The sequence below is a fragment of the Pteropus medius genome, unplaced genomic scaffold (genome assembly GCF_902729225.1).
Source record: "Pteropus medius unplaced genomic scaffold, Ma_sr-lr_union100, whole genome shotgun sequence".
In the NCBI taxonomy this organism is placed as follows: Eukaryota; Metazoa; Chordata; class Mammalia; order Chiroptera; family Pteropodidae; genus Pteropus; species Pteropus medius.
Window position 1 is genome coordinate 57,556,438 of NW_024344378.1, and position 17,847 is coordinate 57,574,284.

Sequence of the window (17,847 nt, forward strand, 5' to 3'; positions counted from 1 at the left end):
CAGGCCAGCCGCTGCTGCATCATCAATATTTCATCGGCGTCAATAAGAGGCAGCAGTGGGGACACTGGCTGCGGCAGCACTTGCGCCAGCTCCAGCCACAGCTTACAGGGAGAATCAGGCTTCTGTTCCTGCCACCACCATGGATGTCTTCAAGAAGGGCTTCTCCATCGCCAAGGAGGGCGTGGTGGGCGCTGTGGAAAAGACCAAGCAGGGGGTGACAGAAGCGGCTGAGAAGACCAAGGAGGGTGTGATGTATGTGGGTGAGTTTGGGTGGGGCAGGGAGGAACAGCTTGGTGGCCAGAGCCCAGAATGCCCAGTTACTTTGGGTCTGACCTTATCCCATACCCCCTGGGTGGCATTTTGGGAGGGTATGAGGACCTGGGTGTTGGGTCAGGGTCTCTGGGCCCAGGGCACCCCTACTCTCCGCACACACCAGTGTCCGTTTGTGCCTCCTCAGGACTCCAGGGATCACTGGGGCAGGAAAGCAGGAGAGGTACTTGGCTCTGAGATACACCTGTTTATGCACACACAACTCCCCTCCTCCAGGGCCCCTTGACTCAGATAAAAAGCCACACTGAGCCTGGAGTCTCCGCAGCTGAGCTAGCAACCAGGTGCTCAGCAACCAGGCCACAGGACCCCACCCTACTCAGAGGGAAGGGGTGGGGCTAGGGAGATGAGACCCAGACTCAGTGTCCTGTCTAGCCCCATCCCCCATCAGCTCCCCCGAAGAGGAAGCCAAGATGATGACTCAGCTCTTGTCAGCCCTGTCTTGCTGCTGCTTCTGAAGCTCAGGCCACGCCTGAGGGGGATCCAGACCCCACCTCAGGCCCTATCTCTCTCATGCCCCATCCTGTCCTGTTCACTTCCCATCCGATCCCTTCCCCCAGACACGGCAGGAAGTGGCTTTTGAAGGGACTGCTGGCCTCCAGACATCATCCTTATCCGACACCAGCCCCAAAGCTTGTCTAGCTGTTCTGTTGCCCTGACCACTCCCCTCCCAACACTAAGAGGAGTGGGCCTGGGCTGATGCCTCCATTTCCTCCCCAGGAGCGAAGACCAAGGAGGGTGTCGTGCAGAGTGTGACCTCAGGTGAGGAGCCTAGGACCAGGGAACATGGGGGTTAGGACCTCCAGGGATTTCTGCACCCTGTACTAAAGGCCCATGCCCAAGGTTCTCCTTACCCCCCAGCTGGGGTTCCAAACTGCACATGGACCCAGAACCCTCGAAACCTGAGGTTAGACCCAGGGTTGGCCTGGGAAAGGGGCTGCTCAGGCCTGACTTGGGCAGGCCAGGCCTGAGTGGGGAGGGGTCAGGGCCAAGGCCAGCCAGAGCCCTCCCACAGTGGCTGAGAAGACCAAGGAGCAGGCCAATGCAGTGAGTGAGGCCGTGGTCACCAGCGTCAACACTGTGGCCACCAAGACCGTGGAGGAGGCAGAGAACATCGCGGTCACCACCGGAGTGGTGCGCAAGGTGAGACCTGATTCCTGGTCCTGGTTCTCAGACCAGTTCCATACTTTCCCCTGGACCCCAAAGAGGCCACCTGGGGAAGAGGCATTATCACCCCACTGATATATAAGGAAATAGAGACTTAGGGGCTGTGATGGTCTGTGCTTGGTGTTTTCATACCCAATCTCCTGGAATTCTCACAGCCACTCCTGTGAGGGAGACAGTTTGGGGACCAACCAGAAAGTGAGGCTCAGAACCACTCCCTATTGTTGGTGCTCAGCATTTGGGAGATACTGCATTTGACTAATAAAGGCAGAATCCTGTGGGCCCCACATGGTGACAGGCAGCCTCCCAGCCAGTGGACACCGGGGAGTCACACTCACCCAGTGTCCAGCCTCACCCCCACCGCCACATTCCTATGGGTAGCTTCCTCCTCCCAGGAGCAGGGGAGCAGACTCCCTAGTGATGGGAAAACAGTGAAGTTCTGACCCCACTCTCCGCCTCTGCCTTTGTGTGTGTGTGTCGACAGTGTGCCTGTTAATGTGCGAGTGTGTGTGTGTGCATGTGTGCATGTGGGTGTGCCTCTGTGCTGTCTGGCAGTAGAGGACACAGGGGCACTGGGGCACTCCCAGGAGGCGGATGCTGGCTAGGTGAGCCATCCCAGCACCCACCACACAGCAGGCTCTGCTTGAAGCATTTTATACCTATTAACTTATTTAATCAGCACAAAATCCCATGAGACAGGGTGTGGCAATGTGGCCCAGAGTGATTAAGTATTGTGTGTAAATTCCCACAGCTAGTCTGTATGAGCCTGCTGCAAGAGCTGGGCTGCAAGCCTGCGCTCTGACAAAGAGCCTCTGTACGAGTGTAAGGTCTCGGTGGGGAGCGGGATCCATAATGGGGGCAGGAGGTGTTCCCATTCCAGAAGGGCTGTCTCCAGTTCTGTCTGAGGCTGTCCTCTAGAAAGCTCTCCTACCTGGTACAGGCTGCCTGGGGCACCTAGCACTCAGAATCTCTGCTTTGGGAGTGGGTGGGTGGCAGGGGAGGAGGCCAGCCTTCCTGCCCCTAGCTTTGGGAGCAGCACCTAGGCATCTGCTTCCAGGGCCAGCACTGGGTCTACCTGTCCTTGGAGAGGCAGCTAGCTGCTCACTCTGCCTGTCCCCACCTCTGCCCCTTCCTAGCTGTACGACCTTGGGAAGCTATTCAAGGTCTCTAGACCTCCATTTCCTCATCTTTAAAATTAGGAGGAGGATGAGAATATCTGTCTCACTGGGCTGTGTGATGATGCAAGGAAATGGCCCCCATGAAGTGGTCACACCTGGCTCGTAGAGACCAACCAACAAAGGGAGGTGTCTATGTCATCATCGTCAGTGCCCCTGGGCAGGACCCACTTGTGCTCCAGGAGACACCAGGCCCCTCCTTCCCCCAGCCTCCAGCAAAGAGGCCTTGGGGTGGGGCCAGGCTGCTTTTGCATTCCTCTCTACCTTGGAGGAGGGCTGGTGAGCCCTTGGAGCCACCCCAGGTCCTGGGGTGGGGGTAGCTGCCCCAAGGGAGACATTTCCTGGTGACACCCAAAGCCAGTCACAACTCACCTTCCAGTGAACTGTAGAAGGATGCAGCACTGCCTGTATGTCAGACCACTCAAGCCACTGGCCTCATGAGCCCTCCTTGGGGCTGCAGGACTAGGCAGGTGGCCACATACCCTTCTCCTGGAGAGCCTGCCCCAACTCTGGCTGACAGAGTTCGGTGCCTTTTTATGCCTCAGTCCACAAAGGAGCAAAATGACCCTGTGGTAGCATGGAGGTGACAGACCTTCCAGAAGTTGGTGCTGATCACCCAGTCTGGCCCTGCCCACTAGCTGTCACATGATCACCCCCAAGCAGGCCCCCATTTCAGGCAAGCATCTAGATGGACGTAGGGGAGAGTAGGAGACAGGAAACGGGAGAGGATTGTATAACCCCAGATGGTCCCAACCAGACCAGCCTGAACCTAGAACCAGCTTATCCAGGAGGCAGGGAGAAGGAAAGAGGGAGGCACTCATGTTACTGGGGATAGAGGTAGCTCTGGAGAAAGCCAGACCGGATCCCTACAAGCCCCACTGCTTTGAGCTCTGAGGCCTCAAGCTTGATACTTGGCCTCCCTGGCCTCAGGGTCCCCGTGATAACATGATCCTTTCCCTAGGGCTTTTGGGGGGCTCAGGAGAACGAGGGCATGTGATCATGTGATTCAGGGACACGGAGGGTGAGGTCAGGCCTAGGGTTTCAGGGGCCACTGCCCATCCCCACCCATACCACCCTACCATGCTTCCTCATCAAGGCCCAACCAGGGGCTGCCAGGTGACTCAGCATCAGCTTGTAGAGGTGAAGCTGAGGTCCAGGGTACTTGGTACCCTCAGAAGGCCTTCGCATTATCGGACAGAGCCCCTGCTGTGGGCCCTTATATGATCCTCTGTCACCTCCACAGTCAGTCTGGCCCTCATACCTCTCTCACCTTGGCCCACCGTCTCCAACAAGATGATGAGGGCTTCTGCTCATTTTTGAGGCCAGGGTAGACAAGGCCCTCGTCGTAGGGCAGCTAGGGGCTCTGTGCCCTCTGCGTGGTCCCACATTCCCCTTTGTTCTCCACAGGAGGAACTGAAGCAGCCTGCTCCCACACAGGAGGACGAGGCAGCCAAAGTGGAAGAGGAAGCGGCTGAAGAGGTAGGAGCTAGGCTCCCAAGCTACACCAGGGGTCCCTGGGCAAGCCTCCCATCCTTTACAGACAAGCCACTTCCCTCCTGGGGTCCCAGAGCCCTCAGGGGAGACTCCTGAGCTTAAGTGTGAGGTCCTCTCATGAATGACCCCCTCAGGGCAGAGGGGTATAGATGACTCCTGTCCCCACCCCACTCAGGGTGGCCACTGACAGGTGGGGGCCCAGAACTGTGTGTGAAGGTCACTCTCTCTCCTAGGCCAAAAGTGGGGGAGACTAAAGGGCTGCAAGTCAGCCTTGGAGACCCAGAAGAACACCCCTCTGCCTTGGACCCATCTCCTGGCACAGGAGTGCCGGTCCTGGAGTGTGACCTTCGATGTGGCCCATGCTTCCCATGCCAGTACCCAGCCACCACAGGCCTGTCCTTTCTTGCTGCTGCTATTTTCATCTCTCTCCCTTGACCTTTCCCAGTTTGTGGTCCTTCTGACTCCACAGATGCTGCTGTGATTTTTTTTTTTAATGATTTCAAATAAAATTCAAGTCCCCAACCCTGGTCATACTTGCCCATGCTTCCTCTGTATAGTGAATAAGCCCCCTGGTCCCTTGTGGGAACAGAAGTTGAGCCAGCCTGTTGAAGCATTATCTGGGACCAGGTGTCCTACTGGGACACCTTGGGCATTTCTGAAACCTGCTGAGAGTAGGCACTGACTTCAGGGAACTCTTCCCAACCCCAACTCAGCCATCATTGCCTTTTAATATGGTGGCGGTGGCCATGCTTTGGGTTCCCAGGAAAACCAACAGGACAGGCTGTCCTCAGGAGCGCATGACCATGCCTGCAGGTTAGAACTTTGGCTTACCCTCCAGGGATGGGCCCATGACAGCAAGAGGTGAGGATGAGCCTCCTGGGCCATCCTGCTATGTGTCCTTCACTCATGTCCTGTGGAAAAAGGGACACCTAACATCCCTCCCTGGAGCAGATGGTATCTTTCAAAAATGTGAAGTCTAAACTCATAGCCAGGGGTCTTCCTTAGTCTTCCTCACTGGAGAGAAGGACATGACCACAGGCTCCTCCAACTGCATCAAGCATCAAGCTCCCACAAGGGTTGGAACTGGGCTCTCCCTTCATCAAGGAGTCTGTCAAGTATCGTTAGAAAACACGACAGCTGAGATGCAGAAGAAACAAACCTACGCCCTGAGAGAAAACTGGTAAAAATGAACATTTGTTGAGCTCCTCCCAGGTGTCAGACAGGTCTGAGTGCTTTGCCTCATTTAATTCTCAGAATAAATAGTTGGTCTAATTCCAGTTTCACTGAGAATAAAATGAGGAACAGAGAGGTTAAAATAACTTGCCCAAGGGCACAAAGCTAAGAAGCTCAGGACTGGGCAGAAGCCCAGGTGGCCTGGCCCCAGAGCCACCCAGTTGATTGTAAAAAAAAAAAAAAAAAATCCAACCAAGTAATCTTCAAGATCTAATTGGCTTAATTAAGCAATTCATGAATAGGGCAGCATCTCATTTAGCAACTAGGAAGGCGCTCTGAGGGGTGGTACAAAATGGAAGATTTTTCATAGGAGGAAGGGTAAGGCAAGGGAGCTATTGACAAAAGAAAAGAAAGGATTGTTTCTGGGCAGGGACTTTTTTTCTTTGGGGGAAGAGATTGAAGGGTTTTTATCATGCAGATTGCCTCTTCTTTTATGGGGGACAGACATAGAGGGACCATGTGACAAATTACCTTATGGGTACCTGAACAGAAAATTCATATTGGTTAAGATTATGCTTCTGGGAGAGGTTGATCAGGTATTAAATCTAGGTTTGGTATCATGGGCTTTTAGCACAAGTGATGCCATTTTGGGCCTGTGGTTTTCTCTTCAATCTCATGCTCTACTATGGCAATTCTGGCTGTGTGGGATCCAGTGAACTTATGGCAGATGCTGCCACACCCCAGGTTTTCAAACGTCTTGGGCCTGGGCTGGTTAGTGTCCTACCTGAAGGGCTGTTGGCATCACACCCTGGAGGCTCTTTCAGAGGTAGCTGAACAGAGACCAAGGTTCCCTTCCTTTTGACACCCAGACAGTTTGGACTCAGAGCATCTAACTTGTCCCAGGCTTCCAGCCCTGGGTGTCAAAGCTAGAACTTGAGTCCACACTACAGCCAACTTCTGATGCTACTAAGTCCACACTACCTTCCCATCCTGCCTCCAAGTTCCCCAAACACTTGGGATCCCTCTCGGTGTCTTTTTTTCTCTGGTCCTGTGCGCTAAACCCTCTCATTGTCTCTATCTCTCTCTCTGTCCCTCTGAGGCTCTCCCAGGCTCTCTCACTCTCTGCCTCTGAGGGTAGACGACGTTCTATGGAGCATTATTACTTTTCTAATAAACTTTCCTTTTGACTCTAACTATGGCGTCCATTTGGATTATTTCTTATGCTCAGTCAAGAATTTCTCCCTCAGTTCCTCGGAGAAATTTGCTCTGTCCTGCATCACCAGGTCCACACCACCTTCTTATCCTGCCTTCATAGTGGGGAGCAGGAGTAAGGGGCAGCCCCAGGGACTGGGAACCCAGTCAAGCACAGCTGAGCTGGGTTGTATCCTAGTCTGCTGATCATGGACATCCACTGCTTAGGAGGCAGAAAGGAGCAGGGGGCTGCTAGCCCCAGGCCCTCAAACCCTGCGATGGGAGGAGCAAAGGGTGTGGAAGAGGCTCAGGCTGTCAGGGGTGTTCCATCCCCCAAGCCCTGGCTCAGATATTTGCATATCAGCAGGCCTGTGCTTGCCTTAGGAGGAGGCCACCTGGGACCTGGGTGTGCCAGAGAATTCTTTGAACTGTAAGAGAAAGTGAGGAGGAGCTGGGCTACTCAGGTGACTGGGGGAAGGGGACATATAGACCTGGCTCCTGGGGACAGTATTTCACCATGCTTTCAGTGCCCTCTGCCTCATCTAAAGGAGCTTGCAAGGGTCTCTGATGCTTGTTCTCATCCTAGACATATCCTCAGGGCCTGTTCCTGGAGTTAAATGCCAAACATCAAGGTCTGCCCAGTCCAGGAAGACCCTCCCCACCCACGGCATGGGCAGTCTACTTTGCCTTTAAGCCCTATATGTGCTCTCAACTCTGAGGCTTCATATGAGTTCCCTAGAGGAGGAACTTCCTTCCGTCTTTCCTCCTCCTTATCAGAGAAGCCCCAGGTGCCCTGTCCGCTCTTAAAGGGCCCCGACTGAGTGTGGGGCATTTAATCTTCTCAGTAACGCTTTGGGGAAATTGTTATTACCCTCCCACCATCAAGGATAGGGACAGAGAGATGAAGGGACTTGCCCTACGGGGTAGTTGAACCCAAAAGGTTTGACTCCAGGGCCACTCAGAGCTGTCTCTATTATCACCTGCTAAGGACGGCTGCAGTCTCCCTGTCTTGCTCCTTGCCCACTGGGCCTGATGCTATGTAGCCTCAGCAGCCCAGCGAGGAGCTAACTGGAGCAGTGTAAAAGGACTTCTAGGCTAAAGGTACTGATGCTTCAGGTGGGATTTTAGGACAGCGACAGGTCTGGGGCGATGATCAGGCAGGTCTCCAAGAGTCCTCAAACCCACCATTAGACGGCTCCCGGCAGGGCCTTTGCGCTCTGGGCCCGCCCGGGCTCTCAGCCCTGAGGGGCGGAGAAAGAACCGGACGAGCGTGGCTGCCGCTTAGTCTGCGCTTGGTGTCCCTCCTCACTCCACCCTAGCTCTGCCCTTCCTCATGCTAACACACAGAGAGAGAGAGAGAGAGAGAGAGAGAGAGAGAGTGTGTGTGTGTGTGTGTGTACGCGCTTCCAGATACCGCATACCAAGGCCTGACCCCAGCTAATCCCAAGTCTCCCTCCCCTCTCTTTCTGCCACCCCTATTAGAGGTAGGGCATCCTCTAATAGAGTGGACCCGGGTAGACGAGGCTTTCCAGAGCTTCAGAATAGAAGAGACTCCCACAGAGGTGCAGACAGGCTTGGAGAGGAAGAATCAGAGAGTAGCACTGGAGAAGGTCGCGATGCCCCACGGAGACACAGGGCGGGGGAGTGCGGCAGTGGCCTGCAGGCTCCGAAGCTGACTCCAGAGTGGGCGGATGTGGGGCGGGGTTGGGGCTGGACTTGCGCCCTTGAGTGCGAGGAGTTTGTTTTGCTAGACTCAGGAATTTGGCTCCGCCACTCACGAGCAGGTCTCTAATCCCTCTTCCAGCGCCTAGCTGACTAACCCCAGGGGAGCATGCCAGTGACTCCCCCTCTAAGGGGGTGCGGGGTTATTTACCCCACCCACCCTACCCCTCTGTCCTCCGGGTCCCAGTGGCGGCTGGCCAGTGGCTTGTCTCAGTTTCTTCCTATAAATTGATAATACCCATTTCACGAAGTTGTAAAGATTATACAAGAGGCTGGAAAGCGTTGGGGCAGAGCCCGGCACAAGGTAAACCCTCAATAAAAGGCAACTGCTATTAATTTCAATTACAGTCTTGAGATCCTGATCTGGCGCTGACCCTACGCTCACAGGTTGGTAAATCCTCCCGGTAGGGGAAGGACGGAGCAAGCTGTTGGGGTCCAGGAGGTGTGTGCATCCCGTCCTGCCCCCAGCCCCTCTTTGGACCCCTGACCCAGTCCCTCTGCAGCTCCTAGTCCCTCTTCCGACCCTGATTGAGGACGCCGCCTTCCCTACGCGGCCCGTTTGAAGCCAGGATGTCCTCCCGTGACAGCAGAGCTGGGTCTGCTGGGAACCGCCCCGCACCCCCTCACCCCCGCCCCACGCGGGGCGGGCCGGCCCTAGGGCGACTTAAAAACCAGAGCTGGTGCTCAGATCGCCGCCCCTGTGAGTAAGACCCAACGTCGCTGCAGCTACCCTTGACGACCTCGCAGACCACCCCCAGCCATGGCCAGCAAGGGTTTGCAGGACCTGAAGCAGCAAGTAGAAGGGGCGGCCCAGGATGCAGGTGAGAACCTGAGGCCTTTGCAAGGGCACCCAGCTGGACAGTCGGGGGCAGAAGCCGCGGGTCTGCGAAGCCCGAAAGTTGGCAACTGGCTCAGGCTTGGAGGGAGCCCTCCCTCTCTTGAGATGCAGGGACTGGGCAGGACGCTCACCCCCACCCACCCCGAAGATTATCCTGGGTGAGGGTGGGGGAGAGCAGTGCTACAGGAGCCCGGGCTGCATTTTGGGCATTGCTAGAGCCAATGTGAGAAGGCTGCGCAGGCGAGGAGCGGCCCCACCCAGGTCCTTAAGGAAGAGTTAAGGTCCACAGAGAGAGCAGGCTCTGCCACTCTGAGAGTGTCCTCTGCTCACCCCGGTCTCAGCACACAGGGCCAGATGGGGTAGGGGAAGTGGCTCCAGACTCCAGACCCCCAAGGGGCTTTGTTTTGAGCACTCCTCCCCCTGAAAAATAATTTTTTTTTTTTTTTTTTACTTTTAACTCCTCACCCAGAGAGCCTTTCCACTCTCACTCCAGCAGGGCAGATTCCCAGCCTTAGTTCCTCCACCTCCAGCTCTGTCCAACTCTGATCAGAGGTTACACAGTTTGGAGCGAGTAGAATGCGGGGGAAGGGATGTGAAGGGACCCCAGTGTCAGCTCTTCCAGTCCCAGCTTATGGTCCCTTGGGAACATAGCTCCCAATCTGTCCTGTACATGTCCCAATCAACAGACCACCCAAACCAACCCCCTTCTTCACCAGTGTCCCAAGGAAAGCCCACAGTTGCTTTCAAGACTAACACGTTACCAGGAAGCCTCTATGTATAGGACCCTTCCTTCTGGACCTCACTTTCTCTATGTGTAAGCTGGATGCAAAGGCTCCTTCTTTGTGGTCCTGGCTACATAAGACAAGGACTCCAGGATGTGGGTAAGGCAGGCGCTTTCCTGTACAGCAGCAAGGATGAGTCAGATATCTGGTGGCCGGAGTCACCTGTCTGCCCACCGGAGGGCCCTGGAAACGCTGTTCACTACGGGCACAGACTCTGGTCCAGAGGAGATGGCCTGACTTTGAAAGTTCCGCCTCCTTTCTGCACTTCGTTTCTAATGCCTTAAGCTGCTTGTCCATGGCATTGGCATCATTGCTGTGTGCCCTCTGGGGTGAGGCACAGGAGAGAGGAGGTGGTGAGAGGACCTTGCAAAAGTAGAGGCCCCAGTGCACTGAGGGTGCACTAAAGGTGGGAATTCAGGTACCTGGGGGAGAAGTTGTTAAAGGAGGCAGAGTTCTTTCTGGACCATGCCCAGCAGCAGCAGCCACTGCCCAGATACCAGCTTCAGCTTGGCCCTGCCCTGCCTGCCTTCCAGTCAGACATTTTCTCAGCTGTCCTGGTGATGGAATGGGAAGCGGGCCAGAAGGGAGGGGCCCAGAGTTATAAATAAACAAGAACACCCCAGAGGCTCAAAAAGGACTCATGCCCCTTACTGGCTGGGTGGCCTTGGTCAAGAGACTTTACCTTGATGGCATCCGTCCCTATGGACTATAGAACAAACTACTCTAGAAAACATGAGAGGGGTGGCAATGGCGCGGCCCTGTGGTCCATGGTGCCTCAATAGGGGCTAAAGGCTAAATCTCTCTTTTTCAGTGACTGCAGCTGGAGCAGCAGTTCAGCAAGTGGTGGATCAAGCCACAGATGCTGGGCAGAAAGGTCTGGTGGGGCTGAGGAGCAACAGGAGAGCAGGAGGGTGGGGTAGCCTCTGCGGACTTCCCACTCCATCTGCCATACTTCTCACCCCACCTGGCCCTTGACCAGGCACACTCTCTCTTCTGCAACCCCTCTGCCCCACACTGCTTCCTGGGAAGGGAGACCCAGGCCAGGCTAACCCTGCATGGTTCTGGTTTGCCAGGGCCCTACCCTTACTTGCTCTCTCCTTTTCTTCCCCAGCCATGGACCAGGTGGTTAAATCTACTCAGGAAACCGTGGACAAGACTGCTAACCAGGCCTCGGAGACTTTCTCCGGTTTTGGGAAAAAATTAGGTCTCCTGAAATGACAGAAGCGAGCCATGGGTGACTCCCCTCCAGGCCCTGATCTGGTCAGCGGCTGCCCCCTTGGCCTCATGCCTCATTAAAGCACATGTTACTACCCTGTGTCTACTTCGTATCTACCCCCAAGCTGGGCCCAGTCCTCCTTTGCCAAGAACAGAGCCCCCATATCCAGAAATCCAGCCCCCACACTGAATCCTGGCATTCCAAATTTGGAAACCCATAAGAATTTGTTTCCCATTGTCTCAACCGCGTATCCAGATGCTCCCTTATATCCGAAGTTCAACCCCCATCTAGGTACGTACCCCTCGGTAGCTCAATTTAGAAGCCAACTCCACTTCCCCAACTCCAGGGACCCCATCCTACTTAGGAGGGGGATACTCAGTTCCCAGATCCTCGAGGGGTTCAGCTCTCGGCTGGGGGCGGAGCTCCAAGGACTGGGGCCTCGGGAACTGTAACACGCAAGCTAAGTGGGGAGGCTCATAACACCCATCAACCCGGCGCCCGCGAGGACTTCAGGCGGCGGGAATTCGCGGGAACGACGTAGAGTAGCAGGAGCGGATCCGACACCGCCCATCCCGTGAAGTGTTTGCGTCCGGACCTCATCCGGCGGTGAGTCATCCAGCAAGGCGGAGACGCGCGGGGAAGACCTGGCCCCACCCGATGGTCTTGCATTTTTCGGCCGGCCCGCCAGGGGCCCCGCCCACGACATGGCCCCAGGGGAGGGGTCTGCTGCGCACGGAGCCGAGCACTTAGGCATGAAGCGCGGGACCGAACAGTGTGCTTGCGCACGTGTGCGTGAGGCCCCTCCCTCAAGCACCCTTTCCCTCCCGGGTGCACCGGTATCTCTGGCTTCCGACGCAGGCCTGCATTTTCGTCTGGCAGGTCTCCTGGGTCTGGCAAACTTAATTCCTTCCCATCTCCCCAACACGGGTCCACGCATGTGACACCAACCCTGGGTACGCCCTGCTGATGCGTGACTCACAGTTGCCACAGGATAAAGCTCAGCCCGGTCTCCTGCAGCCGCCCTTATCCGAACCTCTGCCACACCTCGGCTGGTGATGCTCTATGCCCCTTCCCCACTTCGATGTCTTCGCATACGTTATTCCCTCCACTATAATGACCTAGTTCGCTTCTGGACGAGTACATAAGTAGTCATGCCGTTTCAATTCACAATATTGTTTACACGGCACTTCCCAGTTCTGGAGAGATTCTGACGAAAAAGCGTCGTCTTCCTTCGTACGCAGATTCAAGGCCGGCTTTCGGGGAGGACTTTCATGGTCTGTCAGCAGGGGGCAGTGTAGCTCTCCCTCCACCATCCCATGCCCTCCACTCCACCACCCCTGTGGGTGAGGATCTGCTCAGGTGATCTCTTTCCCTTCTCCAATCTGAGATTCCCTCCCAAGTGCCTAACAGGTTCCTCCCTCTCATCCTCAGCATCTCCCACCCTCACCTTATGGCCGAGCCCACTTACGTGCTTGGTTCCTCGTTGCTGTCCCCCAAAGAAGGCCTCCTCTAGTCTGCAAAATAGGCCAAGGGAAGGCCCTTGAAGAAACACCTGGGGCAGTCTGAGGGGAGCTTCCAGCATCTCCAGGAGCAGATGCTAAAGCGGGGAGAGACCACCTGGGACCACGCTGGGAGGCCAGTGGGGCTGGACTGGCAAAGACGCTACGTTTTTTTCTGGTGTGCGTCCTTTCCTTGCATGTCTCGGAGAGAAATCTCAATTGGCCCAACAATGTCTTCATCCTGTTCTCCTGAGTGGTTGTCTTAGGGATGGACATATGACCCAGCCCTGGCCAAGGGGAGAGGAGCAGTCGAGTCTGAGGGCTAGGGGGCTTCTGGGATAGGTTTTTCATCCTTAAAAAAAAAAAAAAAAAAAAGAGGAGGAAGGGGAGGGGGAGGAGACCTCCTCTTCCATTGGACATTTTTGTAACGGGAAATGATACTTAATTTTGCGGCAGCTGTTTGTAGTAAACAGGAGGAATAAGCCTAAGGGAAAGCCAACTCGCTGATAAGGGTAAAGGCAGAAATACAGAAAGAACCTGGGTTAGGGGTTACTTTATTCAGTCCCTAAATCAATCCTGCAGCTGCCACATGCTTGGTGAGAGGATGCAGTTTCCCCATTGTTTGAGCCACTGTGTATTAGGTCTTCTGTGCTGAACAAAAGCTTAAATCCTCCCAATGTTACCCGGATGTCCTGCATTTGCGGGCCTTACCCACCTCCCCAGCCTCCTCTCATAACACCCTCTCCTCTCTGCCTCAGCTATGTGGAACCTTTTCATTTCTCTTGACATCATGCTCCTGCTCCCCTCAGAATCTTTGCATATGCTATTTCTTCTGCCTAGAATGCTCTCCATCTGCCCCCACAAACCACCCTTGTCCAGGTGGCTCCAGCTTTCTCATCCTTCAGGTCTCAGTTTCCCTGACCACCCCGACCAGCGCGCGCACGCACGCGCGCGCACACACACACACACACACACACACACACACACACTTAGAATGGGTCTGGTCACCGCTGATTCATTCTCACACCCCCTATACTTCTTTTCTACAGTCATACTAATCAGTTACTTTTCTGTATGCATCTCTGTGATGGGTGTCCATGTACTACTTGGTGCATGCCCTTCCTAGAGTGGTGCTCTGCCAACATCTGCTAAACGAATGCGGAAATGTCTGTCTTTTGGTACTCCTACCGCATAACAACGTGTTCACATATCGTTGGGTTTACCATGGTGCCACCTCTTCAGTGTGGCCCCTTCCACACTACCCTCTACCCCATGCTGGTGCTCCCATGGCACTGTGTGCCTCTGTTCCCCTAACATTGTGAGTCCTGAGGAGCAAGGCCAGATTGGACTTGACTTTTGCCCCATGTCTGGGACACAGAGGGCATGGTGCCAGAGGAGCCCATGGGAGCCTATAGGAGTCCAGGCCTATCTCCACGAATTTCAGGGAGCTAGTTGAGCCTAGACTAACTGAGGAGGAGAAGGCTGCGATCACTACATCTGTGGAGTTTCAGTCAAGTCTCCAAAGATCAATTCTTTCATTAGCAATTCCCCAAATAATTCCTAATTCTCCAAATTCCAATTCTCCAACTAGCCAAACACAGTCATTAGCATTATATTTTGGTTCCACTTGACTTCTCAGTTGCGATTACATCAAATTATATGAGACAAAGGGCAGAGCTTTTTACTTTCCACCTTCTCTCCTTCTCTCCCCTTCTCTCCCCTTCTCTTTTTTTCTGTTTGTTTGTTATTTTTTTTTTTAAATTACTCACTGTGTTTGATTACCCACAACAGTCTCCCTTAATTAACAGGAAATTGAAAGTTGGTTATAATTTATTGTCTCTGCTCTTGCATTTTATTTAACAAATATATTCAGCGTTTATATTTGTAAAATGGAATGACTGAATTTTCATGGCTTCTGAGTTTTCTGTTTTTGTCTCCTTAGGAATAAAACCCCCCCTCCCTCTTTTTTGCTTGGTTGTCTCATTTTTACTTTATGAAAATGTGTAGCATTTATATTCCATTCCACTACTCCAAACTACACCTGTTTTGTCTTAGATCTATAACTAAAGATAAAAAGCTTTCTGCCATTTCTTTTGCTGAAATATTTTCTGCTATCTCTTGATTGGTTGGAGTTAGTCCTCTAGAAATTTCCTCAAGAACGAAATATTTACAGATGGACTGAGAAGACATATGGGATTAATCTGATAATTGTTATAGGTAGGCCTCTTGGGTTATTGTAATGTGGTCATGAAAGTTCATTGTTTTCTATTTTTGTGTATGGCATTTTCTATTTTAAAAAGGTTAAAAAGTTAAAATAAAAACAAAGATGGGCTCATATGAACCATATTCTGAGTTCTTAAGTATGTGGTATTGTTGGTCTATAGCCTTTATGCTCTATCTTTGGCTGGACTTGAAATTTACAGTTCATACTATTTTACATGAGTGTCTTCTAGGTGTTTCTGTACTTGCTCTGGCACAGAAGATTAAGCAGTCCCTAGAAGTCTGATTTCTAATTCACTGGAATTTCTAAAAAGAGATTTGATCTTTCTGGCTGGCTGGATTTTTTTATCTTTAAAGTACAATGATTTTTCTGGGGTTTATCTCAGTGATGATTACTCTGGGTCAGTTTTCTCAAGTATGCAATTTGCCCGTTTAATATAGATTCTAGATCTCTTTTACTTCAGGAACAATTTCTTCATTGTTCTTTTGAATATTTGCTCTATTCCATTACTTAGCTTTCTTTTTGGGGAATTCCAGTTATGGGCATGAAGTTTTTTTCTACCTAGTTTCCACATCTGTCATTGTTTCCTAGATGCTGTATATCTCTTTAATATAATTCCTTTTGTTTTCTTTTTTAATTTTTATTCTATAGGTACCTACCGTGGCTCCTTATTGTTTACTCTTCAATTCTGTAATGGCTTATTTTGTCTTTTTTCTTTTATTTCTAAGATATGCAAATTTCTGTTCTGCCTAGACTTATTGTTGGCCATCTTATCCTAGAATTCTGGTATTTCTGTTTTACAATTTTCCTTTATAATTACTAATGCTTTATTAAGAGTCTTCTTTTGAATATTTGTGTTGGAATTTAATTCATGGTAAGTAATAATTTTCGCGTACCTTTATTTTTTAAATAATTTTTTAAATTTCCCAATTATAGTTGGCATACAATATTATATTATTTTTAAGTATACAACATTGTAATTAGACATTTATATAACTTATGAAGTGATCATCCTGATAAATCTAGTACCCATTTGACATTACAGTTATTACAATATAATTGACTATATTTCTTATGCTATGCTTTACATCCCCAAGATTATTTTGTAACTATCAATTTATGCTTCTTAATACCTTCCCCTTTTTCACCCAACCCCCAAAGGTCCTCCCATCTGGCAACCGTCAAAATGTTCTCTGTATCTATGAGTTTGTTTCTGTTTTGTTTTTTTGTTTCGTTCTTTGGATTCCACACGTAAGTGAAATCGTATGGCATTTGCCTTTCTCTGTCTGACTTATTCTCCTCAGCACAGTACCCTCTAGGTCTATCTATGCTGTTGCAGAGGGGAAGATTTCATTCTCTTTTAATGGCTAATATTCCATTATATATATGGAATATATATATATCTCACTTCTTCTTTATCCATTCATTCATTGATAGACACCCAGGTTACGTCTATATCTTAGTTAGTGTCAATATTGCTAAAATGGACATATAGATGTACATGTCCCTTCGAAGTAGTGTTTTGGGTTTATTCAGATAAATACACAAAAGTGGGATTAATGAGTCCTTCTCTGTCTCTTGTTATGGTCTATGTTTTAAAGTCTATCTTGTCTGGTATAAGTATTGCCAACGCAGGCTTTTTGTTTGTTTCCATTTTCCTGAAATATCTTTCTTCGTTCTCTCATCCCCCGTCTGTGTCTCTTGTGATCTGAAGTGAGTTGCTTATAGGCAGCACATGTAAGGGTCTTGTTTTTTTATTTATTCAATCACCTTACCTTTTGATTGGAGTGTTTAATCCCTTTATCTTGGAAGTAATTGTTGCTATATGTGTAGTTATTATCATTTTATTATTCATATTTTTGATATTTTTTTTTCTTCTTCTTCTTAAAGAAGTCTCTTTAACATTTCTTGTAATACTGGTTTGGTAGTGATGAACTTCTTTAACTTTTTCCTTTCTAAGAAGCTCTTGATCTGTCCTTCAATTCTAAATGATAGCTTCGCTGCACAGAGTCATCTTGGTTGTAGGTCCTTGTCTTCCATCACTTTGACTATTTCATGCCCATCCCTTCTGGCCTGCAAGGTTTCTGTTGAGAAATCAGTCTTATGAGAACTCCCTTATAGGTAACTCCCTTATAGGTAACTCGATGCTTTTTTTCTTTCTGCTTTTAAGATTCTCCCTTTGTATTTAACCTTTTGGCATTTTAATTATGATGTGTCTTGGTATGGGCCTTTTTGGTTTCATCTTGTTTGAGACTCTCTGTGCCTCCTGGGCTTGGCCAGGTTAGGGAAGTTTTCCATCATTATTTCTTCAAATAGGTTTTCAATTCTTTGCTCTTTATTTTCTGGTGTCCCTATGTGTAAATGTTGGTATGCTTAATATTGTCCCAGAGACCCCTTAAACTAGCTTCATTTTTTTTTTTTTTTTTTTTTTTTTTTTTGCTGTTCTGATTGGGCGTTTTCTGCTACCTTATGTTCTAAATTTCTGATATGATCCTCTGATATGATCTAATATATTAAATCAAATTGATTCCCTCTAATGTATTCTTCATTTCAGTTATTGTATGCTCATTTCTCATTTCTGAATGGGTCTTTTTTAAGTTTCTATCTTTTTGTTAATGTTCTCACTGAGTTCATCTACTCTTCTCCTAAGTTCCTTGAGCATCCTTATAACTAGTGTTTTGAACTCTGCATCTGGTAGATTGCTTTTCTCCATTTTGTTTTTCTGGAGCTTTGTTCTGTTCTTTCATTTAAGACATGTTTCTTTGTCTCCCCATTTTGGCTGCCTCCCTGTGTTTGTTTTTATATAGTAGGTAGGGCTCCTAAGTCTCCAGGTCTTAGTAGAGTGGCCTTAGTAGGTGTCCTATGGGGCCCAGTAGTACAGTTTTCCCTAGTTATCTGAGCCCTTATACCAAAGCTCAACTACAACGGGAGAGCACACACAACTCATATAAGGTTTGTCCCTTATATAAGGTTTGTCCCTTATATGAGTTGTGTGTGCTCTCCCGTTGTAGTTGAGCTTTGGTTGCTATTTGCATGTCAGTGGGA

The 17,847-nt window shown here is 50.6% G+C and overlaps 2 protein-coding genes across 3 annotated transcripts; both read left to right on the forward strand.

Annotated features, from left to right (window-relative positions):
- Positions 1-45: 45 nt before the first annotated feature.
- Positions 46-4,687, forward strand: SNCG (synuclein gamma). 2 transcript variants are annotated; one of them, XM_039872302.1, is made up of 5 exons: positions 46-260; positions 1,048-1,089; positions 1,343-1,470; positions 4,074-4,145; positions 4,394-4,687. In XM_039872302.1, exons 1-5 carry the CDS (start codon positions 140-142, stop codon positions 4,412-4,414), a joined length of 384 nt encoding a protein of 127 aa, XP_039728236.1. In that variant the 5' UTR covers positions 46-139; the 3' UTR covers positions 4,415-4,687. The 2 variants fall into 2 exon arrangements, with proteins under 2 accessions (XP_039728236.1, XP_039728235.1); XM_039872301.1 differs by lacking the exon at positions 4,394-4,687 and having other exon boundaries at positions 4,074-4,271.
- A 4,215-nt stretch (positions 4,688-8,902) lies between these two features.
- Positions 8,903-11,176, forward strand: ADIRF (adipogenesis regulatory factor). The gene is made up of 3 exons (XM_039872304.1): positions 8,903-9,067; positions 10,678-10,740; positions 10,978-11,176. The coding sequence occupies exons 1-3, from the start codon at positions 9,007-9,009 to the stop codon at positions 11,082-11,084; spliced, it is 231 nt and encodes a 76-aa protein (XP_039728238.1). The 5' UTR covers positions 8,903-9,006; the 3' UTR covers positions 11,085-11,176.
- The last annotated feature ends 6,671 nt before the right edge of the window (positions 11,177-17,847 follow it).

Bases quoted from the DNA above. Each gene is read 5' to 3' on its own strand.
- SNCG (XM_039872301.1), top strand. From the start codon at position 140: ATGGATGTCTTCAAGAAGGGCTTCTCCATCGCCAAGGAGGGCGTGGTG. The intron at 1,090-1,342 runs GTGAGGAGCCTA...GCCCTCCCACAG, and splicing joins CGTGCAGAGTGTGACCTCAG to TGGCTGAGAAGACCAAGGAG. The intron at 1,471-4,073 runs GTGAGACCTGAT...TGTTCTCCACAG, and splicing joins CCACCGGAGTGGTGCGCAAG to GAGGAACTGAAGCAGCCTGC.
- ADIRF (XM_039872304.1), top strand. From the start codon at position 9,007: ATGGCCAGCAAGGGTTTGCAGGACCTGAAGCAGCAAGTAGAAGGGGCG. The intron at 9,068-10,677 runs GTGAGAACCTGA...TCTCTTTTTCAG, and splicing joins AGGGGCGGCCCAGGATGCAG to TGACTGCAGCTGGAGCAGCA. The intron at 10,741-10,977 runs GTCTGGTGGGGC...TTTCTTCCCCAG, and splicing joins CACAGATGCTGGGCAGAAAG to CCATGGACCAGGTGGTTAAA.